The sequence below is a fragment of the Mesoplodon mirus genome (genome assembly GCF_964341445.2).
Source record: "Mesoplodon mirus genome assembly, chromosome: 5".
Lineage (NCBI taxonomy): Eukaryota > Metazoa > Chordata > Mammalia > Artiodactyla > Ziphiidae > Mesoplodon > Mesoplodon mirus.
Genome location: NC_138980.1, coordinates 47,634,337 through 47,662,233, shown reverse-complemented (window position 1 = coordinate 47,662,233; position 27,897 = coordinate 47,634,337). Strand labels below are relative to the sequence as shown.

General features: G+C 39.5%; 1 protein-coding gene across 4 annotated transcripts in view; it reads right to left on the bottom strand.

Annotated features, from left to right (window-relative positions):
- Nucleotides 1-27,897, bottom strand: part of EBF1 (EBF transcription factor 1) — a 394,244-nt gene that overhangs the window by 54,576 nt on the left and 311,771 nt on the right. For all 4 annotated transcript variants that reach the window (XM_082621398.1, XM_082621399.1, XM_082621400.1 and 1 more), the window contains exon 10: nt 23,520-23,646. In XM_082621398.1, the coding sequence (XP_082477524.1) occupies nt 23,520-23,646 (127 nt within the window). The remainder of the gene's footprint in view (nt 1-23,519; nt 23,647-27,897) is intronic.

The window sequence follows — 27,897 nt, the reverse complement described above, 5'->3', positions numbered from 1 at the left end:
CTTGGCAAACTTGGAGTATTACTCATTGACTAATAATCCTATTAGTCAAAACTGCAAACTTCTGGTCAACTGCATATTTTACATATTACTGCACAAAGCTCTAGCAGAAGTTTACTATCCAAAATGTCCTTTGAAGGCATCACAATTAACAAGAGATGATTTACTCTCTTAAAATATAAAAGCTGAATTTTCCCATCCAGAAGTCAATAAATCTATGTGTTGGTAAAGAGGCTATTCCCTACCTTTAGCAATCAAGTTACGTAACCCTCAGGCAATGACTTTTCACTGTGCACAGACCTCACGTGTATCTCAGTCCCATTGTTTGACTGATGATACAGTCTGATTGAAATGATGATGCAGTAAAATGGGAGGATTTCACAGCGAAATGCTCAAAAAATGCAAAAAGCTAGCTAGAGGGGTATCCACAGAAGGGCATCTTGAGAGGGAAGCAAACGAGAAGGCTTACTCACAAACCAAGGCCAAGGCATTCTTCATTGACTCATTTATTCTTCCAAACATTTATCCGTAAGAACTCCCTCACCTGTGCCTCCCACTTCAGCCTTGTTTCCACATCTACGACATCAGATCAAAAACACCATCCTGGGCTTCCCTGGTGGCGCAGTGGTTGAGAGTCCGCCTGCCGATGCAGGGTACACAGGTTCGTGCCCCGGTCCGGGAAGGTCCCACATGCTGCAGAGCGGTTGGGCCCGTGAGCCATGGCCGCTGAGCCTGCGCGTCCGGAGCCTGTGCTCCGCATCGGAAGAGGCCACAGCAGTAAGAGGCCCGCGTACCGCAAAAACAAAAAAAAACAAAAAACAAAAAAAACCCCAAAAAACACCATCTTGTTTACCTGACAAGGATCCCCAGATATTTGGCTCTTATTTCTCTCTAAGAAAAAGTGTCTGGGTGACACTGGATGAAGGTAGGAAGCTCTACTCACTTCAGTGCAGGTAACTGCTCTTACTCAAAACTGAATGCAAGTGAATGTTCAGGATTTTCCTTAACAAGATGAATAAAAGAAAAATACCCTAAATGCCCTCAAATCTCTCGGTGGGGGTGGGGGAGTAGCATGGAATAACGGCAGGGAGGAGCAATGCAAACGAGGAGCTTAGAAAATCATTTTTACATAAATTCTGGAATAGTGTAGAACATATTCTAAGAGGTAAAAATAAAGAGAGGGAGATGGGTGGGGCAGAATTTCTTAAAATATATAATTTTCACATATAAAGACTGCCCATTTTTGAGATGCTGGAGCTCAATAACAAGGGGAGAAAGCAGGAGACTAGAATTGAAGGGAATCCTACACCCTCAGTCCCCTAGGCAAAACCTTCTCCCAGTCCCCAGTCCCCTGGACTCCCAGGCTGGCTGCCCTCCCACCCCACCCCCACCCCCTGGCCATTTACCCAGATTTCTACCAGAGCATTTTATCAGTTTGATTGGCATCATGTGCCAACACAGCTTGCCGTCTATTTATTTTTGCTGTGCACTTCAGTCATATTTGGATCCCTGGGCCTTTGCACCATACTTTGCACATAGTTGGCATTCAATAAAAGGCAGAGAATGAAACTCAAGGGAACAGCAGACTTGTCTCTGCTTTAGGAGGTTAATTTTATTTTCCAATTCCTAAACTTTTCTTGGGATTAGTTAGCTGAAGGCATACAGGCAAGAGAAAGGACAGGAATTGAGAGGGCATTTTGAGATATTTGATGGACCTGGAATTCTCACAGAATTAAAAGCCTGAGACTTACAAGGGACCTAGTACAAGGCCTAGCACAAAGCAAGTGTACGCTTAAGAGCTGAGCACATGCACAGCACGACGGTAAGGGAAACAAGGAGGAGGGGAAAGGACTTCCTGGAAGATGGCTGCCATGGAGGGATGTCGGGAGACGTTGTGAAGACTGATGAGGGAATCTAGGACAGGGTCTAACAGTAGACGTGAACACTATACCCATATATTCAAACCATAGTTTGGTGAAGGATCACCTGACAATCACCTAAGACTCTAAATGAAAGGGTGTAGATCAAGACCACTGGTGGCTTTTCTATTGAAAAAAAAACAAAGTGTGAAATCAGTTTTTCTTCTTTTTTTCAAGGTTCTTTTCCTGAAATTTCTAACCTGGACAAAATGTCTGTGGTACTTTAACAGCTTAGAAAACTTAGGAGCAAACCTTAGGGAATTTTGGAGTTGGCCCAGAGTCCTAACTTACTGAGTGTGCTGTGCCCTGGAGGTGGGTTCACACCATCCGGTCATGGTTGAGCCCCTCAGATCCAGGCTCTTTCCCTTCGGCCAAATCTCAACCACAGCTAAATTTTCCCAGCCTCTGGAGGTGAAGTGTTTGGGCTGCCTTCTGACCAAGTGTGAGATAGTTTTTTCTGTTTATGAGATAGGCTACAGAACCTTTCCCAGGATAATCAGTCATCTTGACTGGTGACCCTAGCCAGAGGCAGACAAAACTGGGAGATCTAAATCAATGGATTTGTTTTGTAAAAATCACTCAACTCTACTGGGACAAATTTGATTTGGTTTTAATTTTTTTTTTTGCCCTTTTTTTAATGGAATAACTTATTCCTTCTTCAAGAGTTACTTTGAATATTTTGCTTGAACCCATTCCTAATTAAAAATAATCTCTTTAAGTATAAACATAATAGTTTTCTAATTTTCTTTTTATTCACCCATCCATCAATCTGTCCATTCAACAACTATTACTAAACTTTTTACTCTCCACCAGGCATTGTGCTTGAGGTGATCAAAATGCGAACTCTATCCTTCCAGCTTCGTTCCTGAATAAATATTTGGCAAATAAAGAAAATGAGGACCGAATGAACTAAGTCATGAAGAGGGCAAGTCCAAATAGGAGAAACAAGCAGAGAAGAGGAAAATGTACGCATGTGACATTGTCTGAACAGTCATACAAATTCTTAGGGAATTCTGCCATAGATTTAAAATGTGGGCATTTATTGACCACTAATTCCTGTGGCCTTGAGGTTGAGGTTCTGGCCATTTAAAAAAAAAACACAAAAAAACAAAAAATAGTTGATGGGACTTTTCTGTAACAATGATGACTTCTGACCCAGATGCTCAGAAAAGAAAAGAAAGTGGGCTATTCCCAGATACCCCATCACCCTCCTCCAGGGGCTGAGCCAGAGGCTTGTCTTCTCATGGTTAGCCTGGAGCAATGCTTGGCTCAGCTCTGACCCAGAGGTTGGCGTGATGCAGATGACAAGGCCACACATCTGCTCACAGAACTGGAAAGCTTCAGTAGGATCTAGGACTTCAGAAGGCGTGCATCCTATATTCTCTAAAGAGAAGGAGGGATGTGTGCTGCATAACCCACAAGAATCATCACAGTGCCACCCTCTTAGGCTTACCCTAGCACTCTCATTTCTGCACATGTACAGCCTTCCTTCTATTGCATCAAGTAAGACCTCTAAGTATCACTCATTCTAGTAGTCATTGAGAAAAGTATGGGATGCATTGAAATTTGAGAAAATCAGACCCTTTAGACTATAATCTCCATGAGGGCAGGGCCTGTGACCATCTGATACATGGTATCTCCAGTAAGTAACATATGGATGATGATTAAAAAATGTCTGCTGAATGAATGAATGAATGAAGGATCAGCACCCAGTGCCACACTTCACGTTACCTTTGGGCTAAATACTGATGATAATGCTATATGCTCAGGACTCTGAGGCCAGTCTGCCAGTATGCAAATCCTGGTTCTGCCACCTTCTAGTTGCGTGACCTTGAGCAAATTCTTAACTCCTCTTTGACTCAGGTTCTTCACATGGAATGTGGGGATAATAATAGTACTTGTCTCACAGCATTAGGGTTTTTTAAGAACAGATGTCTAAAAATATGTCATATGCTCAAAACAGTGAGTGGCGCATAGTAAGTACCTTTTAAGTGTTAGCAGCAATAGCTGTTGTTATTTGTTAATGAGAATCGGGGGATTCATTCAGTCAACAAACGTTTTTTGAGCATCTACTCTGGGCCAGAAACAGTACTAGGCACTGCAAATACTCTGGTGAACCCAATAGAAATAGACTGTCAGATAATCAATTCACAGATTGAGAACTACTTAAAGTCATCAGTTATAAGAACTCCCATTTCTTGAGTCCTTAATGTGCACCATTTATAATCTGCTAAGTGTCTTACTCATATTATCTATTTTAATCATTACAACAAACTAGTGAAGAAGATATGTTTATTTCCCCCATTATTCAAGATAAGAAAATAGAATTTTAAGTAGTGAAGTAACCTGTCAAAAGCCAAAGAGCAGGGCTCTTGTCCACTCATTCCTTCAACAACCACTGGGTACTGCTCTATTCAAGACTCCGTGTTGACAAGAGAGAACTAGTACACACAAGTAAAATCACAGTGACAGCCACAAGTTTGTTTTTCAAAATCAGCCTGTCTCAAATTAAAAGAAGCACACAGCAGAATAGGATTATAATAGATGAGCTATGATATGACATTTATCTCTATTTATTTGGGACCATACTAAACAACCAAAAGTTCATTTTGACAATCTGTTTGCCAACAAGCAAATAAATAGTGTTTTAAAACGATTCAAACACAGCTGCCATTTAAAAGCATCAATGATTTTTTAAAAATACGATCTATTAGAAAAAGTAATCTTAGTGTTCTTTTTAATTTGGGCACTGCAGAAGCTAAGTAATCATTGTTGCAATTAATTGCCTTCTTGTTGCTTGCCACTTTCCTTTCATTACAAGAAATTAGAGGGTAGAGGCAATTATACAGTATATATTTATTCAAGCTAAGATGACTTGACATCATTTATTGTCTTTGTACTTCCGAAACATTGCCTGATTATTTTTTTAAAACTAAGATTCCTTTAGCTCCAAATGACTTAGCATACTCCCTGTAGTGACACACTTGATAATCATGACTCAAAAATGTGGAGTTGGAAGGGGCTGAGATAATATGTTGTCCCTCCCATATTTATCACCACACTTCCTGAATCATCCAGCTTTGTAATGATCGTTTCTTTCCATTCTTCGTACTGTTTGGCAACTACGTGTTTTGTGAATACCTAAGAATGCTCATAAATATTCTCTTTCCTTGCAGCCAATAAATCTTTACAATTAAAAGACAAAGTTTAAATGACTTCTGCACTTCACCAGTGTCTCCACTAAATGTACCACACATCTTGCAATTTCAATATTCACAGTTTAAGACTCAGTGATGACTTTCAATCTTACTTTGTGGATAAAGAAGGAGGGGTACGCTTTGTACGTTTATTGAAAGCTATTTTGTGAGTAAGTCTTGATGGTTAAATGTTTTATTCTTTCTGCTTCTCCATCCTTCCCTCTCCATCCACCTTTATTGACACAAGGCATTGGCCTCTTGTTCCATGGAATTTTTTTTTTCTTTTAGAGCCAGAAATGGAGAGACAAATATTATAGAAACAACAATTTCAAGGATCTGGTGCAATGACATGGATCAATGCTTATTGAAATTTCAGGAAGCTTGATCTGCTGAGAACACAGTCAGCTGGCATGGCTCATATTTCTAGATGATGATCACAGAGTGGCTGGGGGATGGGGTAGGGAAAGTGAAGCTTCTGGGCAAATGATAGCATGGCCTTAGCACTGGGGAAAATCCACAGATGCTTAGAAACAAAAGCATGTCTGGGTGATGCTGTGCAGGCTAGAAGCGATCTCCATTTATATACTGTTCTAACTCTACTGTACTAATTGCTATTTAAAGAAGCCCTCCTGCCCCATTATGCTCTACCAGATCACACTTCTTATTTCTTTCATAACATTTTTACCAGTCTGACAACTATGTTATTTACTTCTTAAATTCCACGTTGCCTTCCTTCTCTTACTAGAATATAAGTGTCTTGAAGGGAAGAACCTCACTTTTCTGGGTCACAGAGCCTAAAAGATGCCTGGAAGGTAACTGGTATCAAAACTTTGTTATTAAATTGGAATTTGAATGTTATTCCACTCTCTCCTCCAAAATAAAATAAAATAAAAGAAAATGAGAGCAAAATATTCACTACTAATAGGATAATCAAAGTCTAGAAAGAACCTAGACTTCTTCAGCAATGAAATACATTCTACCATTTTAAGGAGTTACAGTGATGACTGCATATTGTCGAGTTAATGTGTCAACATCTTAAACATTAGAGATAAATTTATAAATTCATGATCGGTGAGTATGAATGTCAAAGTTTCAGGCCATATTAAAGATTTCGGGACTTCCCTGGTGGCGCAGTGGTTGAGAGTCCGTAACGGGAGAGGCCACAACAGTGAGAGGTCCACGTACCACAAAAAAAAAAAAAAAAAAAAAAGATTTCTCTCAGAAAAAATAATACTATGGCCTAGTCCAAAAATTGTCTTAAAATATAAAATGATGCCATGTCAAAGCAAAGTGGCATAAATGTGTTGCTTTCAACTTAGTGACTTAACGAAGAAATACAAGAGATGCAAACGTCTTCAGACAAGACAAGAATTCTTTCCAAATATGAGAGCCCATTACATAAGATGAAGATCTCTTTGGTCCCTAAATGAACCACATGGCGTCGGAATTGTCATTAGTTACTATAAGGCAATGAAGAATTTATAAAATCAGAGCCAATATGTTATTAAGACCAGGCACAGTGGATTTAAGGCAATATAGATTTCTGAGCTATTTATTTATTTATTATTGCGGGTCCCACTGTCCCAGCTGCAACCATCCCAACTCTGCAAGGCCCGTGTAACACGGTGATAGTATCTGAGAAATAATGAGCTGAGGAATGCTGTTCTTTCTTTCAGAGCAATCTCAGGTGCGATCTTATACTGTAAGGACTGGATCAATACACCCAGCAGCAAACCGCTCGATACCCCCTGAATTATTGCTTCATTTTTCTTCTTATTATAGATGAGTTGTGTTATTATTTTCCCCAAATCAATATTTTACAACCTTTTTTATCCGTTTCTCCATAAATTTTGTGATTACTTTAAACTGGGAATTCCGGTACACTAAATACGATGCAGTATTTGAAAGGGATGGAATGTACTGACATGTTTTCGTTTTTGTTTTTGTTTTACTCTTTTAGACACAATGCCTTGTTAAAAGGCACATCATAATCAATAGCCAAAGGAACATTTTTTACGGGGAAAAGTTTAACATAACCCTATGCTTGCAAAATAAAAGTGCAAATCCTTTAAAATAGCAGCAGCCCAAACAACACAAAGCTAAAAAACACAGAAGGAGGCACGATTGATCAGCACTTTGCATCTGAAATTTCATTCCTAATGCTTCGTCTCCCCTCCAGTTTAAGGGCCAATGCAATTCCCTTAAATTGTTTCTCACAAAGGAGATAACTCTATGCACCTTGGAGAGATTTAATTGGCTTCTATAGCTGTCCCCTGCTAAGTGTTTAAAACATCAGCAAATCAAATCATGTAAACTCATACCCTGTTCTGCTGTCAGTTTGCTCCAAGATTGATTATTTAGCTGTTAATATTAGCAGCACCCATACTTAAGGAAAGAGATCGGGTATATACTCCCTCCGTGAGCTCCGGGATGACTTAATTCTATGCTTCCTATGAAATAATGTGTGTTATTTGGCAGAGATGCTCAGTCAGTGGTAACTAAATAATCATTACAGTGCAACCAGTGGTAATTACATGGTAATTCACACTAACTTCATAATAAGCACCGTATTTTTCACTATATCCATCTGAGGATGAGGCAGAATCATAGTCTTTCATTTCTTTTTAATGCCACCCAAAATAAAAATAATGTAAAATCATTTTAAGGGTGGGAGGACAAGGAATATAACCGTGGTGAGTTAAGCTACAGATTTCATTAAAGAAATACTTAAATCCATGAAGTCTAATTAGACATGACATCCCAGAACTCACAAACAGTACTTCTAATAAACTCATTAAAACCTTTGGTGGCTTCTTTAGAAAATGGGAGGATATTATATTATAGGCTGTTATATTACATTAAGGTTTTATAATTGTATACAGCCTCTTCTCTTTTTATGCAAAAGGCTACGAAACTTTGTAAGAATAGTTCTGCTTAAATCAATGAGTCTTAAATAACAATGTGCTTCTTGTAATATGTACTTAATAATGCAATAAACTGTCCTAAGTGGTATAGAATAAAAGGGGAAGCACTTTATTCTGATTGGCTGAAAGGTACCAGGATAAAGGGACTCAATTCCTTATAGCACTGCCGTGCACAATTTACACTCAGATCTCCATTTACATATATATTATTTAATTTGGGCCATTATCAAGTCCTGAAACCACTTTTCCATTACAACCTCGACCCTTAGAAGGATTCACACCATGAATGCATCATATATAAGTATACAAAAAAGTAGTCTGAGAAGAAAGCAGTGGGAACAACTTTAATTGAATACTTATATTAGTAGATTAAATTAGGTCTGTTTTAAATGAGCCACCCTTAATTAGCTGCAGTTAGGAAAGTGGAATTAATGTATTTTACTTTTTACTCTACTCATTACATTTAGCATCAGTGGACAGCTAGCCCATTTTTGCTTTTCACCAACAATTGAGTGCCTTTTTGGGAAGGTCTGGAAAAAAAAATAACTCCTTTATTTGAATTCTAACATAAGCCCCAAGCAAGATTTAGAGCAGAATCCCCTTATACAATCTGGATTTTTTTATGAACTGGGATATGCCACTGATACAGTGATACCCTCCTTCCCAGATAGCTGCAGGACAGGCCTATAACAATTCACATGTTCATTCACTGTCAGCCAGTCAGGCAGCAAACAGTAATTGAAATACCTCACTGTGCCAGGCACATAGCAGAGATCTCTTCCCAAGCAGATTTTAATCTTGTCCCTGGTTACCATCATCTTGCAAGTATTTCCCTCTCATTGCCCCTAATGATGGTGATTTTGCCTCCAAGCCCACTTAGTAAACGTAAGATCACTAAATGCAGCAAAGCCTGACACATCTTATCTCCTCAAGGACTTCCAGCGAACTGAGATTTAAAGGCAGAGTGGAGGGTCCACAGATGTCCTCGTTAAGTTCCTACAGGCACTAGACATGAGAATGTGGAGGGGACAGTATATTCAGGCAGACCCCGCCAAGTCCCTCCCTGATCTGGACCTTGGGAAAATGACTGTCTAGTCCGATGAGGTTTCCCAATACTTTCTGCTGACCAATAGATGTCCTGCTCTTAAGCTGGGCTTTCACAAAAATATAGGATGAAGAAAACGCCCTTAGATTGCAAGGCTCCACTTCATCAATGGTAAAATGGCACTTGACTTTCCTCTCGGAATTTGATTTACTCAAAGGCGAAGAAAAGCTCCTTCTTGGGCCTCCCTGGTGGCGCAGTGGTTGAGAGTCCGCCTGCCGATGCAGGGGATACGGGTTCGTGCCCCGGTCTGGGAGGATCCCATATGCCGCGGAGCGGCTGGGCCCGTGAGCCATGGCCGCTGGGCCTGCGCGTCCGGAGCCTGTGCTCCGCAACGGGAGAGGCCACAACAGTGAGAGGCCCGCATACCGCAAAAAAAAAAAAAAAGCTCCTTCTTTTCTTGTCAACAAAAAGTCAAGAATGTAAACAAATCAGAACAATGGTGCCCATGACACTTTTTTAAAAAACAGATCACATTTTGGAGGCCCAAGGAATCAAACATGCTATACTATCTCACCCTTTCTTTGAAAGGTCAAAGATTGACAACATTAAAGAATTCAAAATGAGCCTGCTAAATACTATGGTGATGTTGGTTGAATGATTTTTATATCCATGCAAAAATGTGATGTCTTTACATATTCATAAATATGGAAGTCCATTCACAAAATAGTTAACTCCATTTATGTATGTTTTGTTCCGGTTCTGTATACAAATCAATTATATGTCAGTCTGGGAAAGGCTCTTCCTACAGGAGCCTCAGTAGCCTCCTCTACAAAATGGGCAGATTGGTTCAGGACGGCTCTAAAATTCAGATTTATAAGAGTCTGTTTTTCTCAAACCCTGTTTTGATAAGATCTGCCACTAAGTGAGCACTTACTACATGCCATGCACTGTGCTAAGCCTTTCACATGCATTATCTAATCGAATCCTCACAGCAATCATATGAGATATTATCATCCCCATTTTAAAGATGAGGAAACAGAGTCTCAGACTGGTTAAGAAGATAGCTAGATTCAAAGTGAGGTCTGTCTTAACTCCAGAGATCTACAGTCATACAGTTTCTTTATAAACAAATGAGCCTAAGGGGATACACACAATGTGGAGACAAGCCAAAGAAAGGGGCTCTGGTATAAAGATTTACCACCAGCTGAGTAACTTTAGCCAAGTCTTTTAAATTCCGTAAGCCTAGTTTTCATCTTCTATAAAGAAATCAACAACTTGGGTAATTTGGTTATCTTTAGGGCTCACATTTCATAAATTTATGGCTAGATTTTTCAATCATTTTTTCATACATTCTTCCATTCATTAATTTGACTAATATTTATTGAGTGTTCCCACTCTGTGCTAGGCACTATACTAGACACTGAGAATACAGAGTTGAACAAGACGGACAAGGACCCGCCTTCATGGAGCTTATATTCTAGTGAGAGACGCAGACTGTGCACAAGTAAACAAAGAAATAATCCAGATTGTATCAACTGGTGGTAAGTGCTATGAATAAAATAAAACTGCTATGTATAATAAAAGTGCAATGCTGGAGAGGCAGCCTAAGACTCTAGAAGCCTCCAACCTAATTAGTGAATCATAACCGTAGAAAACTTAAAAAATGAAGTAAAAGTATTTTAAGTCCATTTGTAGATGTAAAAATATGAAATACCAAAGAGTCTAATCAGTTACTTGGAGTGATATAGATCTGATATCAGACCCATCACTAGGTGACCTAAATGACTCTTTTTTTTTTAATTAATTTTTATTGGAGTATAGTTGCTTTACAATGTTGTGTTAGTTTCTGCTGTATGGCAAAGTGAATCAGCTATACGTATACATATATCCCCTCTTTTTTGGATTTCCTTCCCATTTAGGTCACCACAGAACATTGAGTAGAGTTCCCTGTGCTATACAGTAAGTTCTCATTAGTTGTCTATTTTATACATAGTAGTGTGTATATGTCAATCCCAATCTCCCAGTTCGTCCCACGCCCTTCCCCACCTTGGTATCCATACATTTGTTCTCTACCTCTCTCTAAACCTCACTTTTCATACCCGAAAATGGGGCTAAACATACTTGTCCTACCTACCTTACAAAAGAGAATCGAATGGGAAAGTCTTGGTCAACTGTACAGACTGCATTGAGGTAAATTTATTTAATTACACAGACATAAGACAAAGATGAGACAAAGAGGCTCAATAGCCAAGCCTGTACTTTGGTCCCTGACTTATAACTTTCTGACAAGTCACAATAATTTTTTAGCTTTGATGCCAATAATTTTATTAAGCAAAATTTCCAAGTCTTCCACTGAGTCAGTGCACGTTTCATTTTTCTAGTCTTGAACAAACTGGAGAAGAATGAGACACACAAGCTTGCTCAGAACAGATTCTCCAGGGACACTTTCCTCCATCCAAACCTCCCAATAATCTCAAATAGTCGGCCTGGCCTCAGTGAGTATTTTAAAAATCAGCTAACACTAAAAGGAAACTAGGCGCATGTGTAGAATGACTGGGAAGGCCTTATTCTGTGCAGATATTTAATGTAAGTATATTTTTGGCACTAAACAAAGGCCTAAATTCACTCCATATTAACTGGGAGTTGAGGCTTCCTGACACTAACCACCGAGGCTGATCCCAGGCGGCTCCTCCCCAGCTGGCCAGGCCTTCCATGCGTGATATAAAGAAGCAAGCCACAGCTGATGTAACAGGAGTTACATTTGGAGGTCAAAGAGCAGTGGGTATGAGGGGAAGTCTGCTCTTCTGTTGCTGTTTCTGCACACGATTTAGGGAGCCCCAGCTTCTGTCTACTCCCTCACCATTGAGAGGTTTGGCAGAAATTCTCCAATCTGACATTAATGGGATGGTTTCCACCTGCACTTTCAATGCCCTGACTAATAGAAGATCCACTTAAGATCCACTTTATTCAAATCAAAAATACTATGTGGTACAGTATTCAGTTCACACCAAAGATCGCATATGCCATAGGACCCACCAATAGGAAAGATGGATCAATGTGCTGACATATATGGAAAGAATAGCCTTCTAAAAAAAAGTCCCCTTGTTATATATTTGAATAATTTTAAAGTCTCTCTTAAGACAAAGTGCTTTCCCAATTATGTTATTTTTAAACTAGGTACTGTTTGGGGCATGAACCAACTATATATAATCCATGGTGATACTTAAGAGGTCACCTGAAGAAGAGAGTAAAAACAACAAGGAAGATTAGAAAACTTACATAAATGTAGAATTTTTCCTGGATCTCTCACCATTACAAATGTTTCTCAAAACAAGACTTTCAAAGATCAGCTTTAACTAGTGGGAAGCAGCCGCATAGCACAGGGAGATCAGCTCGGTGCTTCGTGACCGCCTGGAGGGGTGGGATAGGGAGGGTGGGAGGGAGACGCAAGAGGGAGGGGATATGGGAACATGTGTATGTGTATAACTGATTCACTTTGTTATAAAGCAGAAACTAACAACAACAACAAAAGATCAGCTTTAAGAACATTGCTGAAGTGGTTATGTTTGGAGATTAAAATATAGCAAATGGTTAGTTACGGCTTTGATAAAATTTTCAGTGAAAGCATCATGTACAGATTCAAAAAGAAGATCTCAAACAACTAACATAGAAGAGAATATTATGGGACTAAAAATGGCTCTGACTTTGATAATAAAAAGAAAAGCACTAAATGTTAAAGATGGCTGTAATGAGTCTGACCAGAAGTGTAAACCCTAAAGGTGGAAAAAGTTATATTTGTAAATGTTGTAAATTATGTAAGTGATTTTAAATATGTATACTTAACTAAATTAACATGTGAAATACTATAAATAGACAACTGATAATTCACTGGTATCTATAAATATGCATATGGCTAACATGGTCCTAAAACAGAAAACTTTTTGTTAGGAAAATGAGGGAACACCTTATATCAAGGTGTTATATATGCTCTATTCTGGCACACATGATGTTGAAAGTTCTGTGAAAGAAAAGATGTGGTTATCCAATGATTGGAGAACAACTAGGTAAATTATGATGTGGCCACAAAATGGACTATTACATACCCACTAAAATGCATTTAGGAGGAATTTAAACTAATAGAGGAACGTTTACTTTACAATTCAAATTACAAAGCAAGATACAAAATTATATACATATACTGTGATTCACTCTGATAAAAATACATAAGAGTTTATGAGAAAAATATTAGAAGACTAAAAAATATTAACAGAGGGATGGGATAATGGATCTCTTCATATTTCTCATGTTTTTTCAATCTTCTATCCTATATGAATATGCATGATGTTCATAATGATACGATTTGTTTAAATATGTAAGGCTCCAGGTCCTGTCAGATCTCACCTGTCCTAGAAATGCCCACACTCTCCCATCACTAACGATCTAATTTAGGGGATCACATAATTCCAAAACTGAATAAGTGAAAGCAATACCCCAGAGGGTTACAGCTGTGCAGGCTATGGTATCCTTCCACCAGGGTCCAAATCCTGGCTCCTCCATTCATTAACTACAGAACCTTGGGGAAGGCACTTCACTTTTCTAAGTGTTTTTATCTTTAAAATGGGCCAATAATAGAGTCAGCCTTACACAGATTCTCAGGGGGAAAATCATGCCTTACATTCTAGTAATACAGACAGGAAGAAGATAGAGAAAGAAGATAGAGTGGGAAAAAAACAGTACAGAAGTCAAGAAAGGCTGTTGGAAGCCCACAGGGTAGAGGGAGGAAAGGAGTTCAAAACTCTAGTGAGAAATGCTGCTATCCTGGGGAAGGTGGTTTGGGAGGGGCCTGCATCGCCCCACCTATTGTCATAATTTTGGACTTAAGTTTCAGACATGTGTTTTAGATGAGTTCTCAGTTTTACTTATGGAAAGTACAGAAGTGCTTCACATAGTGGGGTGCTTCACATAGTGGGGCAAAATTTACAGAATTCATTGACCCCCAGAGGTGGTTCAGGTAGAACAAACAGTTGTGTGTCAGGGGGTTGGTCCCAACCTCTGAGACTCAGTCCATCTGAGACAGGAGGCCTTCGGAGCTACTTCCATGGAGTCAGCTGGGGTGGCTGATGAATCCCAACCAATAAGGATGCCAAGAACGAGGGTATGGGACTAATGACCCTGCTCTATAGGTTTCTCAGGAACAAAAAGAGATGAGAACCCAGATTCAACGTATCTATGCTTTAACAAGAAGATGAAGATATAGCTCATGATGAGATTCTACTGAAGTGTGAAATGATTATGAGACACTAAAAATTGTTTTAAACTCATAATGCCCTGATGTTTATGATAGCTAAGTGAAAGAACAAATTAATATTATGTAAGGTATCACCCTATATTGGTAATGATGCAGATAATCTGCATAGGAAAAAGACAAGACATATGCCATTAAAAATAATATGAACAGCTAACATGTATTGTTTATGTTTAAAGAACTGGCAGAAATGTGGGCAATTTTAATACTATTTTAATTATTTTCTGTTGGTGCTCCCTAAATTATCTGAAATCAGTGTGGGCAACTTTGCAATAAAGAAAGAAAAACAAGTTTTAATGCTCTAGTGGGCACCACATCACTTAGTTAACAATGAACAGAAAGACGAGTATCCATACCACTGTAACTGTGGACAAGTAAAATAGAAAATAATCCTCCATCAAACATTTGGAATATATCTTAGGAAAGGAGAAAAATAAAAATTTATTTTCATCTCCCTCCCACCCACTGCCCTCCGTTTCAAGGTATATAGTTTAAAAACTGAAGGGTTAATTTATCATGATGCTGGGTAAAAAACAAAAACAACAGCCTTGAAAAACTCCAAATAGTTTATTGGCTTTGAAAACCAAATCATGTTATATTATACTAAATAGATTAGAGGTTCAAGACTTTATAGTATTGCATTACCTTGGCAAGAATGCATATAAAGCTCAGTTCCTACCTTTATTGTTAATAGCTTTCTAATCCCTGACTAGAAATTTATAGTTTAGAAATGGCAACACATCTTAAAGATTAAAGCCATGTGACAAGTAGTTCATGTCCCTTAATAACCAAATCACATGCCTTAGATTGGGGAAGCTTATCTGCCTTTTCCTTCTATACGGTTTCATTGGTAGGAAACACTTTATATCCCTATTACATGAATGATGAATGGGACCGTTGGTTATGGTCTGTTATTTGCTTGGCTGTAGTCAATATGTTTTCTTTGGACAGGGATTTCTGTGATTTATCTCTCTCCTGGCCTTATCACTTATTAACTCTGGGTAGACAGGAAAAAGCCAAGGTTGTATATAAGGCCTAGTGGCCATTTAGACCTCTAATGTCAGTGAAAATATCCCTTTTAATGATCCTGTTACACTAGCTACTCAAGTCCTGATTATACTCCACTCCAAAAAGGAAATAAAGGTCGTATTTCTTGGAAAGTATGTACATAAAATATGCAAAATAATATGCTGCCTTCGGACCAGCTTTATTCTTTGCAGAAACGGCTTTCATTTTATAGACGTCACAGAAGTACAATGGGTTACGTTTAGTGATTCTTGTTGCTGTTGTCCCCATTATGGCACCAACAGTGTTTAAGTTCACAAATGCCAGTGGGTTCAGGATCACCAATCACATCAACGTACATCAGATCAGGAGCAATCATATTTTGTGAAAAAATTCCCTTTGGCAGAGGAGAAGAGGCTTGGGACTTAGCCTTTGGATCACAAAAGCAAAAAGAATAAACATTCCCTCTGCCTTGAATTCTTTTCTTTGTGTGTAAATGGCTCATTTGGAGTAATATTTGAGACATGTGGACAGGAGCAGCCTGTTAATTTTTCCTTCTTCTTGGGTCTTTTCCAATTAGGACACTGCTAAGGCAAAACTGCTCGTCAAGTGTTCATTACACAGCCCTCCTTCAGCTGAATCCTAAGTGAAAACAATCTGATATAAAAGAAAACGCTTTCTTGCCTTCCTTTCCCCAATTCTTCCTGAGTTTGCTTAGGCCCGTCTTTATAACAATTAACATATGTGTAGGCTATTACCCTTTACAAAACATTTTCATGCCCATTCTTTCACTGATACTCACAAGACCCTTTGGATGCCCAGAGAAGCAAGGACCCCACCGTGTGTTAAGTGGGAGGAAGTCAAAAACCTGGGCCTGAGGCCTCTGTCCCCTCACCCCCACATCCAACCCATCTCCAGGTCCTGTCCACTTTTCCTCTTAAATACCCCCTTGAATCCTCTCACTATATTCCATCTCTACCCATTACCACCCAAAGTCAAGTCATCAGATCTCTTTCCCGGAATACTGCAATGGCATCCTAACAGGTCTTCCAACATCCATTCTGGTTTCCTGTGCTCCAGTCAGCCAGAGTTTTTTGTTTTTGTTTTTATTTTCCCAAAATGAAAGTCTGGTTATGTCCACCTGACCACTTAAGGATTGCTCTTGAGATGACGACTAGACTCCTCTCGCTGGCTACAAGGCTTCAAAGGCTTGTCTCTGCCCAATCTTCTCTCTCACCATTCTTTTCCTCTCTCACCATTCTCTTCCTCTCTCTTGATTTTTCAGCTTCACTGGAATTTTTACAGCCTTCCAAGATGTCACGTTTCCTCCCATTCAGAGCCTTCTTACATGCTTCTCTCGACTGGAGCACTCGTTTTCTTTCCCCAACCCCACCTGACCCCTATCCTTCATCAATTGCCAGGTTAACTCTTAGTCATCCTTCAAGTCTCAGCTCATGCATCTTTATCTGAGAGAAAATACCTCTAACTGACCGACTGGCAGTCCTTTGTTTTATTCTTGTCTGAACCTCTGTTCCTGTTTTTCTGGGCACTTAGCAGGTTTGAAACTGTAAACTTATGAATATCCACATTTCCTCTTAGACTACAAGATCCCTGAAAAAAGGGACTGTGGTTTTGCTCAACATGGTTTTAGAACACTGCCTAGAATAGAACAGGCAATCCACAAATATTTGTGAGATGAGTGAATGAAGTAACAAAAGAAAGTCATAAAATCAGAATTAGAACCGAGATCTTTTGATTCTGACTCGAACGCATAGAAAGAAACAATTTCCTTAATCAGATGAAAGCTGGCACACATATAATACCAAACAAAATGTGCCCTAACAACCAATTCCTTGTATTTTGAAGAGAAACATTCCTATTGTCTGCTTCTCTCTTTTTGCATTTACTTTTAGGGAGCATTCATACTGTACCAGGCACTGCCAGGAGTGTGTTACATACGTTTACTTATTGACTCCTTAGATGCAGGTATTGTTAAAATATCCTCATTTTACAGACAAAAAAATGAAGCGTATATACAATATAGATTGAACCCCATTTTTTTTCTTTAACAAAAACCCCAGTGACTGTGTTCTCTACATGTAAGTTCAAGTTAAAAGGGATAGATTCTTAATTAACAGCTCTTATTTACATTCCCTGTCATCCAGAGCACAAATGTCAATGAGGACCCATTGCTTCTGGGCAATATGTCTGTCAATTATTAGAGAACACCTATTGCAAGTAAGATATAAGTCAAGTAAGTCAAGTAAGTCAAGGTGCTTCAACACAGTGGGCAAAACAGTGTAAGATTAGGGAAGGTTCACTCTTCCCTCAAGCAGCTTGTGGACTTCTTGAGATGTGTCTACCTAAGATCAAAAGAAGAGGGCCAACAGTAGAAGGAAGTGAATGATGAATGAGCCATCTAAGCACATGCGACAAAAGAGATCCAAGGACAGAGACTCTTCCAATTAATCAAGATGAGCCATAGGGAACATCAACGTCACCTAGTCCAATTGGCTCATTTTACTATGAAGAAACTGTAGTCTGGAGCATGTCAGCAACTTTTCCTATGTCTCACAGCCAGTTAGCTGCAGGGCTGGGACTAGAACTCAGACCTCCCTGATCTCAGCCCAGTGCCCTGGCCACTTGCTACTGTGGCCAGAGAACACCTCCGAGGGGAAAGAAGAGTTTGAATTGGAACTTACAGAGGAATCACCATGTCCAAGGTAGCTAAACATGAGGTGAGCGGGAGGCATAGCGAAGAGACTGGTTTGAGTGGAGACGACGAAGCACCGGGCCCAGAGCATAGTGAGCTGTGAATGCCAAGCCCAGGGGTTTGGGCTACATCTTACATACAGGGAGTAGATAGGGAAGGTTTCTCTGCAGGGACATGTTATGAAAGTGGCTTTTCAGAAGCTTAATCTGGCAATGAACTAGTTTAAGAAGAGGCTAAAGAACAAGAGATTCATTAGGTGCAAACTTTTTCCCTAAAACTGATGACTTTGCTTATCCCCAGGATGGCAGCCTTCATTTGTGCAGGAGCTTTCCAAGAACTAAAAACAGAGCTTTCTCCCTGAAACCTCTTGAATGGGGATTGAAGCTGATTATAACCTAAACACCTTTGAAGGGGGCTGGTGATAGATGGTACCCATGTTACTATGGCCTCCAGATCAGGGGTTGAAATTTGGGATGGAAATAAGAGAACAGGTGTGCGTTGTTCCTGAAAAATCAACACCTGAGAACTTTATAAATCTGGGCTGCCTTTTTAAAATATGTATTGTTTGAGGTGGTTTCTAAGAAAATATTTGTTATATCAAAATTGTTATCGTCACATTTATAAATCTTTTTCTTGCTGCCTTATACTGTGCTCTTTGTATTTGTGGTTGATTGATGTTGCTTCTTTAATTTACCGATGACTACAGTTTTGTTACTAAAATTCCTAAAGGGCATTTCTTAGACCTCTAGGAACATGGTGGAGAAGATAAACAACACATATAAAATATTACACCATGGTAGGGAGTCAGCAACAAATGAATGAATGAATAATTATAATGGTCATCAGTTATTAATGGAAACTACTAATATCTGGCTGAGTGCTCATGCTAGCTCACCCTAGGTGCTTTATGCATATTTCCCTAATACTAAGAACAACCCCAGTAAGTTATTATTCCCTGTGATAATGTAAAGATGAGGCGACTGTGGTTCAGAGCCATTGTACAATGTCCCAAAAATAACCTGTCTGGTAAGTGGTAGAGCTGAGAGTTCAAGCTACACGCATCATCTCTTAAACCCAAGGACTCAATCACTATGCTACATCATCTCCTTGGAAGTGAGGGAGGAAAGACTAAGGGGAAGGAATGAAAAGAGGAAGAAGGGAAGAAAGAAGAAGAGAGAGTCGGGGCAGAGGGAGAACATAAGAGGACTGGGAAGAAAAAAGGAAAATTTGAAAGACATGGTACATGTCATCAAGTTTCATGGAACATATTCAGCCAACATGGCCCCTTCTACATGCAAAGTAATTTGGGGCATGAGGTACAAACAAGAAGCATTTCCAGGAAGAATATTTATTTCAAAATGGATTCTGAGACTAACATACAAGGATTATGTATGTTTCACAGGGGCAGGAAGCTTGGTGGAAAACGTTAAGAATAGGAGAACCCAGTGGTAGAAGAGATTTGAGATGTGACCTACACAAACATCTGAGCTGTTGTTAGATGATCATCCATTGGGGGCTTTCACCAACTTCTGGGCAGTAGGCAGTATATAGCTCTGGGTGCACACCTAAGCTGGTCCAACATCTTGGTGGCCCATTTCTCCAGTCATATTTTTCCCAAAGTCAGCAGCCCCTCCAGTGGAGGAATAACTGGACTGAAGTTAAAAAGTACATTTGGATTTGGCCACCTCTTATGAGGAAAAACCAATTCTAAGAACTTTGAAGAAGCAGCTAAAGGCTCCTGGGAGTCTCTTATCAGCTCCCAAGGTTACTTAAAGTTTAGTGGGAGAGATTACAATTCTAAAAGATCCAAGTCACTTCAAGACATAACAACTGCAGGAAAGCAAGCTACGAGAAGAACAAAGATATTGGCGAGACCCTTTCCAGGGCAGTGGAGGTTTATGGGGATTTACTTCCCATTGGACTGATGGACCAGACACACGATTAGAGAGGGCTTTGAAAACAGTCCTGTCCTTAGAAAGGGTTTTTGTTTCCTCCTATTAGAAAACATGATTTAAAATGTAAAGTCAGCCTTGCTCTACATTTACATAAGAATAACTGGCCACAATAAATCAGATCAGGGATGCCCTACGCTACTGAGCTTTTTTATTCTGATCCAGTTGGGCTTCACTTTCCTCCCTCACTCTGATTGGGCAAACACCAGAGAACCGCACAGCTGGCAGCTGAGAACACCTCACGTGTCCCTGGTCTGAAGCACCAAAGATGGAGAGCTGCCCTCCTGTCCCTACCAGTGGAGCCAGCTTGCAGGCAATCTGCGTTTAGTCAGATTCTTTCCCCCCACCCCCAATAGTCTGCCTTTATTTGCATAGATTAGGCCAGGCTGTTCCTGTCTCAGTTGTGTGGTTTTTTTTTTTTCATCTATTATAGATTTTTAGAGACTTGCACATACACACACCCAAACCCTGTCACACACACTCAGAAAACAACAGTGGCCTTAGTTTGGGCTGTTGTTTTTCAGTCCTAGGACATTTCTTTTTTTCTTTTTAAAGGGAAAAAGTCCAAGTGATATTCTACTAAGAAACAACTGTTAGCTCACCCCATCCAGAAAACCAAGCCTCACATCTTGAAATGCCGTGGATGTTAAAGAAAATGAAATGTGAGCTTCTGTGGGTGGACGGAAGGGGAGGGCTGCAGGTTTCCAATGAGCTGAGCGGTTGTTCGGATATGAAGAACAGAGAGGATTTACAACCCATCCCTGTGCCTCCGCTAGGAAGTGGTGACAAGCAGAGAGGTAAACTGAGCAAATCACAGAGGCTTGGCAGCAGCAGCCATAAACACTTCATGATAATGATCAAGAGTTCCAGGTGTAGTTCAGAAATTAACAGAGACTCCCTTTTGCTAGAAATGGTGTAATGTCACAGTGACTGTGCACAGCCAGCTACATCAACAGGGAAGTTTTTGTACGAGTTTCTTTGAAAATTTTATTTTGCCAATGCGGGGAGAGGTGAGAGTCTCTCTTAGAATACTTAAAAAACTAAGTCTTCTTGTCTATTGCCCACAGTTTGAGGCAAGATCAGCAGAAGCATTTTTTCATACTTTAAATCTCCCCCACACTTACACACGTGTGGGAAATCCTGGAGTGCACACCCAGGATTTCTCTGTTATCCTTAACTACTTTGCTAGACTTGCAAATCGGCCGCTTTTACCTTTGATCTTAATTCCCATCTTACACAGGTTTTCCAAGATGTGATTTCTTAAATTGATGGCAATTTTTTTAATGGTTAAAAAAATTCCCAATAACGATGGGTCCCCTAGCTATTTTCTTTTGAGAACTTAAGCAATTTAATGGGGAGGATTTTTTTTTTTTAACTTTTATGGCCAGGTGGCTCAAGGGGATATTTCGTTGAACACTGATTAAAAATAATTTCTTCTAAAGGAGTCTTGACCACAAAATGGAACCATTAATGGGCAGGGACGTTGTCACCAAAGCGGAATCATGCCTGATCGCCTCTCGTTCCTCCCATCACACGAGCATTTTCTTCTTCTTCTTTTTCTTCTCCTTTTCTTGTCCTTAATGGCAGAGTAAATAAGCAGCCAGCGAGGCCTAAATGTTTTCGGCCAAAAACAGAGTCCAAACTCCTCAGAGAAAACATTTGGCCTCTGTGGTTTTGTAATATGTTCCAGAACACTGAGTTCAGTGAAGAACATTGTGAAAAACTCCCATCCATCGGAATGATGGTGGGGAATGTTACAGTATCAGAAGTTTCATTTGGTCCTTTTCCTGCAGGCCCATAATGAGGCTTGTAAAAAAAAAAAAAAAAAATAGCGCTATGTGGAAGTTCTCATGGGAAAAATGAATGGCAAGAAATCCTAGCTTTAAAAGAAACAGCTAATCTGCTAGTTTGATTGTTCTTCAAAACTTACGCTGAACCAATGAGCCTAATTAAAAACACTTGGCCTACTTCTATAAAGCATCATCGCTTTCTCTATGCTTCGTTTGTATACACCACAAAACTCCAGATAGACTATTATTTTTTCAAGTGCTCACTAACAAAGTGCTGACTTTGTTGGGATGGCTGAGTTAATTTCTTGAACTCAGTGTGAAACCTTAGCTAAACAAAATTGTGGTAATTTTCCTTAATTTGTAAAAGTGATTGGAGTGCAAACAAAATTTTCCTCTTGGGTCAATCCTATAATTTTCAATTAACTAAAACTAATAGTCAGGCAGGCAGCAAACCTGCATTTTGTTTAAAGGGCTGGGAGGCATTTCCAAGGGTCAGGATGCATTAATTGTTTTTATAATTTTGAGGGGGATGGAGAGTCACTAATAAGCACGGTCGGTTTTGTTCCTAGTGTTAAAATACAAAAGGAAAGAGGCTTCGAGGTAAAATGTCACAGCGGAATAAAATCTGTCCATTTAATTGTATGGTTATAATTAGGATGTGTTAGCACAATTATCCCTTCATGCTCTGGAGTCTCCTTGTGTGAAAGCAACTTACACTCTGTACTTAAGCTGGCCTTCTGGTCCTTTATTGAGTGAAGAAGGAAACATGGGGCCAGTTTCTGGAGACAGCTACCCAGCGATGACTGCTACTTAGCAGAGGACCTAGAATGTTACCACTCCCAGGATGGTCTTTGGACCAGGATCATCCACCTCACCTTCGGAGCTTGTCAGAAATGCAGAGTCTCAGGTCCTACCCAGAGCTACTGAATCAGAATCTGGATTGCAAAAAAGATCCCTCGGTTAGGGATCTTTTTGGTTCCCTAAAGATTGTCTGAGGATCTCTTCAAGTACACACTGGGCACTCAGACTATGCACTTGATGTATTTCCATAGAGAACATGCCTGGTTCTCTCCATGTGACGGGAGGAAATTCACATTCACCCTATAACCCTAGCTTCTTACTGCAAGGCAGGTCCATGTGCCAAGGCTCTTTGGGGTGGCAGGGGGCAGTCGGTTGTGGCGGGGGTGGGGGTGGGGAGAAAAATGCAGCTTACAGGGAAAGAAAGCACCAATCCAGAATGAAATACGAAAATCACCAAATGTCGTTAATACAAATGCCATGACCAAGCTAGAAGAACGTCGTACTGGGCATTAAAGCACACCCCTACTCCACAAAGCAAACGAACTGCCACACAGATGGTTTGACATCCAGAGAGACTCAGGATTGTCGAGCATTCCTTTCCTCTTCCCCTATTTCTCATGCTGCTGCTTTAGGTATCCAACCCGTGATTTCAACAGATCCTGTCATTCAACATGGACACCCAGATGAATTCTTAAATAATTATAGTAGGAGTAGCAGCACCTCATTTGGTCAAACATAGGGTGAAATGGAGAAAGAAAGTGGGTCTTAAGAGAAAAGAGATTTTAGAATAACACTCATGCACATATACAAGATAGCGTCAAAGACCCACAAGGCCAAGGCAGCTCTGTCCACCATCTGCAGTAGTTCTTACCTGTGTAAATGAATCTTCCCGGTGTCCCTTTGCAGAACTGTTTGGATTTGTAGGACAATGTGACCTCTACAACACCAGGGATGTGCCGAGGAGGAGTTTGCACCCGGATGGCATGAGGAGTAATCAACTACAGGGGGAGACATTTGGGAAAAAAAACACTGTCACTGCATTATGTAAAGGACTCATTTCATATGTTTCTTATCAGCTCTCAATAAACATAGCCTTCAAACACATAATTAACCTGTCAGTGTTTAAATACAATCATGATGGAACCTGTATAAAAGACACTGACGACAATATTTACAAGTGCTCTGAGCACAGCCATAACAACTTTATCTGAGTTTTCCTACACGGCAGGCACTCTGCTTCCTGGTTTGAAAAGTGAACCTGGCCTAATGAAATGATTTATCTACTACAGGATATCCTTTGGAAAATCTCTGTTTGAAGCAGACACCCGAATCAGAGCTGAGCTCTGCCACTCCTCTCCAGAAGCTGGTGGGCCTGGTGTTTGAAGTGAGCCCTTAAACATGTGCAAAACACAGAGGTAGGAAATCAGTGGGCCAAGGTGCTCTGATTAGCTGCAGAGCACATGTAGGAAATGCCCCTGAAGACCATTTGGTGCATTAACTACCAGAGGCACAATCAAAGAGCTTTAAAGGGGAAACCCAAGAATGTGCCTCCCTGAAATAGCTGAGGGATCTAGCAGAACTACGGACTGTCCATAAAAGGGAAATGGAAAGTTGGGGAGGGGGCTGGAGGATGATCAGTGGTCCATTAAGCAATGCTACGTGCACAATGAGAAAGGTCATTTCTGAACCCTGTTGGCAGCCAGAGTACACTGCAAAGCAGAATTTATTTTTTAGTACTCGTATCTTTGTTTATATAACTAAAATGTTATTAACGGCCATAAAACTGGCATTATCTGGTTCTTTGAAAACCCCAGCCCTGGTATTTGACTGGCTGACCTCTGATGGTGCTGGACTCTGCGTGCTTTCTCTGTGGTGTGTGCAACAGCCCATTCGTTCCTCCTTTCAGACGCATTTAGATCAGTGCTGCAGTACTGAGTCTGTACGCAATAGGTGATCACTTGAGTTTATACTAACTCATGTTTGTGCTTTTCTTATAACTTAGACAGGGCTTTTGTTTCAATGTGCGAATTCAAATGTTTTGCCCAGAGAATCACAGGTGACAACATGAGAATCCAGGTGACACCCACAAATGCCAGCCCCTGCGTCCTGCCTGGGTAAACTGCCCTAGTACAAAGTCCTGGCAGAAAGAATGTAAGAAAGTTGCTACTGTTAAAATCCACAAGTAATTTCTTTCAAATGCTCTTTCTTGAAACATAAAGGTCATCTGCATAAAAAACATTTTAACTTAGTAATTAGAAATGCCTATCCCCTTCCATAGAATGTGTGGACCCTTAGTTTATTTGCTGGAAATACACAGAAGATACTTCAGTAATACCGTGCTTATGTGGAACCCCTGGAGACTGAGCTCTCCATGGCTAAGTTTTTCAGACGGCTAAGGGTTTATCCATAAAAGCACAAAAAATATTTAAGATTTTGACCTTTTCATACTGAAATTCTTCCAAAATGCATTGTATGTTTTCTAAAGTAAGCAAAGTATATATAATTTAATTTAGCCTTGATAAATCAAGATTTTCATTTGGAACACCCCTTCTTATATCTTGTATCAAAGCTCTATTTATCTTAGATCTATATATCTTCTATAATACAGAAAAGCCCTAAGTGACCACTGAGGTATGAGGGGCTATTTTCCCCTGCACTAAATGGCCCTGGATACCTATGAGTTTTAAATTATTTCTATTTTATTCATTTTTTTGTCTTTTTTCCTCCTGGTGTCCTTTGCACCTTCTATACTGCTTTTCTAATCTTTAAGTATCGAAATCAGGAAATCAAGTTTACTATTGTATAGAGAATAGGAGAAGAAAAGAGGCTCTGAAGAGCCGTAAAAGATGATCTTCCAAAATCAACTGCATGTTTAATCTCAACTGATCAGACAGTGTTTTTGCAATGTTGGGATTAACACTTGTTGAGTACCTAGGTTATCTACTACATTGCCGAGGATTTTACTTGCAAACACTAATTTGGTCAGAACGATCGTAAGTATTTTTATCCCTGTTTTTCAGATGTGAAAACAGAATCATAAATTGTTAAACTGTTCACACAAATCACCCTCGTTAGAGCAAACAAGAGCAAAAAAGTGACCCCAATGCAGTTCAAAAAATGACAGGAACAAATTCTTCCTATCTAATCATTAAAAAGAAATTGTTTATATTCATACCTTTAAACTTTTTAAAGGTAGTATCAAACTCAAAATTGTCAGATCCAAAGACTGTGTGTATGTGTTAATCTACATGCTATATCCATTTTTCACTTACTGCCTGGTCCTTGGCTACGTTTTTGATGGTGGAAGTTGCCATATAGTTATATTCCAAATAAGTGGTACGCTTCTATCTTAAGAGTTATTTGGACTGTAGAGTAACATTAATTCACGATAATATTTAGGAGAACTTTCAGCCAGTTACAAAATACTTCACCTGCCCTCCCTTTTCTCAGGGGAAGTATATTTTAAAAGATGGAAAGATATCAGCAGACAATTGAGACATCTTTTTAAGCACAAGTACTTATTGCCTATGAGTTGATACACTAAGAAACAAAATTCAAGGGCCTTACAAATTGATTAGATATGACTGCAAAGAAACTACTAAGAGAGTGGGGTGTTGGCATAAAGTACTAGGCTCAGGAAATTGAAACAAATTTTCATTTACAATTTTATTTTCAGTTTTAATCAATCACTCTAACTAAAGCAGAGATTCATTCTTGAAATAACTATCCTTCGCAAATGAGGTAGAATATGAATCATCATTAGAGAGTGAATTTGTTGATGTTTTCCTTGCTGTGGATGTTAGTCTGGGAACAGGCTCTAGCACTGACACATGATACTGATGGCTTACAGAAGGAAAAACTTGTATCTAACTTCTGTCAGTTGAAAGCAGAGGCTTAATTACTAATCACTCAAAGAATTACAGTATTTATTACAGGAAGGAATGCTAGTAATCATTTAAAACTAACACTCTCATTTCATTAGTGAAGGACACAAAAGTCCAGAAAAGTCTAGTGGCTTCAAAAATTGACCCAACATCTTAGGGAAAAGATAGGGTCTAGATTTGGAAGTCTAGAACTCAAGACCCACCTCCAACCCCCTCCCCCCATATCAGGATAAATTTCCCACATTGTTCCAACCTGGCTGAACTAAGGCAGCCCCTCTAAGTTACAGAAGGAGGAAAGGCTCTAGTAAGTCTAAATTTTCTGAACTTCCATCATTGGAATACCACTTTCTTAGTTTTGCCATATCTATAAACCACCTATACAATTATGTACTTAAAAATTTTTAATTGGTTAACTTTTTGTTTAAAATAACTTATTTTAAAAGGAAGCTATATTACTATCACAACTGGTATCCCTGACAAAATAAGAAGGAACTGTGGGTGGTAATCTTAAGGTTAATATGATGTTAAATCCTAGCTAGATAATGTTGACAACCTGCGTGGGTTTATTGAAAAGGGAGTTGAACTAGTGCTGGACGTTACAGACTTGTTTGCCCCAAATGAGACTTTGTCCCTTAACATAAATCAGAAGGATTAAAAGAAATAAAAGGAAAATCACTTTCTCATGATGTGATTCTGTTCTACTTAACGTCTGTGTCGAATCCAAAATGGTCTCCTGTATAACCAGGGGGCACGTACCCCACACTTTGGGAAAGTCTATTCTAAGTGATTAGAGAACAGATTCACTCTTTTGACTTAACTTCCTTAAATCACAAACCAAACGAGCTAAAAATAAATATTCTTCTGAAACCCTGTAGCGTCTGACACTACTTTCTTCCTTTTTGGAAGTCTACACTTTCTTCACTTCTGTGACGCTAATTATGAGACCTAAGACTTGCAGAGCATCCGATGGTTTATCAAAGCACTTTCACATTCACTCTTTTAAAACCCATCCTTATGGGATATGTATTCCAGATGAGAAAAGTTGAGGGTCAAGCAAGTTAACTAACATTATTTGAAACAGTAGAAGAAAACCCATCTCTTATGCCTGTAAAGCGTTTTCCAGGGCTCCTCTCATATTCATTGGTTCCTGTTCTCTTCATGTGCCAACTATTTCTTTCTGCCGACTTGTTAACTGTAGAAATTTCACAAGTCTTGTTCTAGATCTCTTTCTTTTTCACTTGCCTGACATTTCTTGAATTCACTCATTGGCTCAATCACCTTGCCTAAACTGACTTCCAATTCTACACCTGTAGCTTTGATCTCTTTGGCCAAGCACCACATTTTTACGAACAACAGAGTAACAGA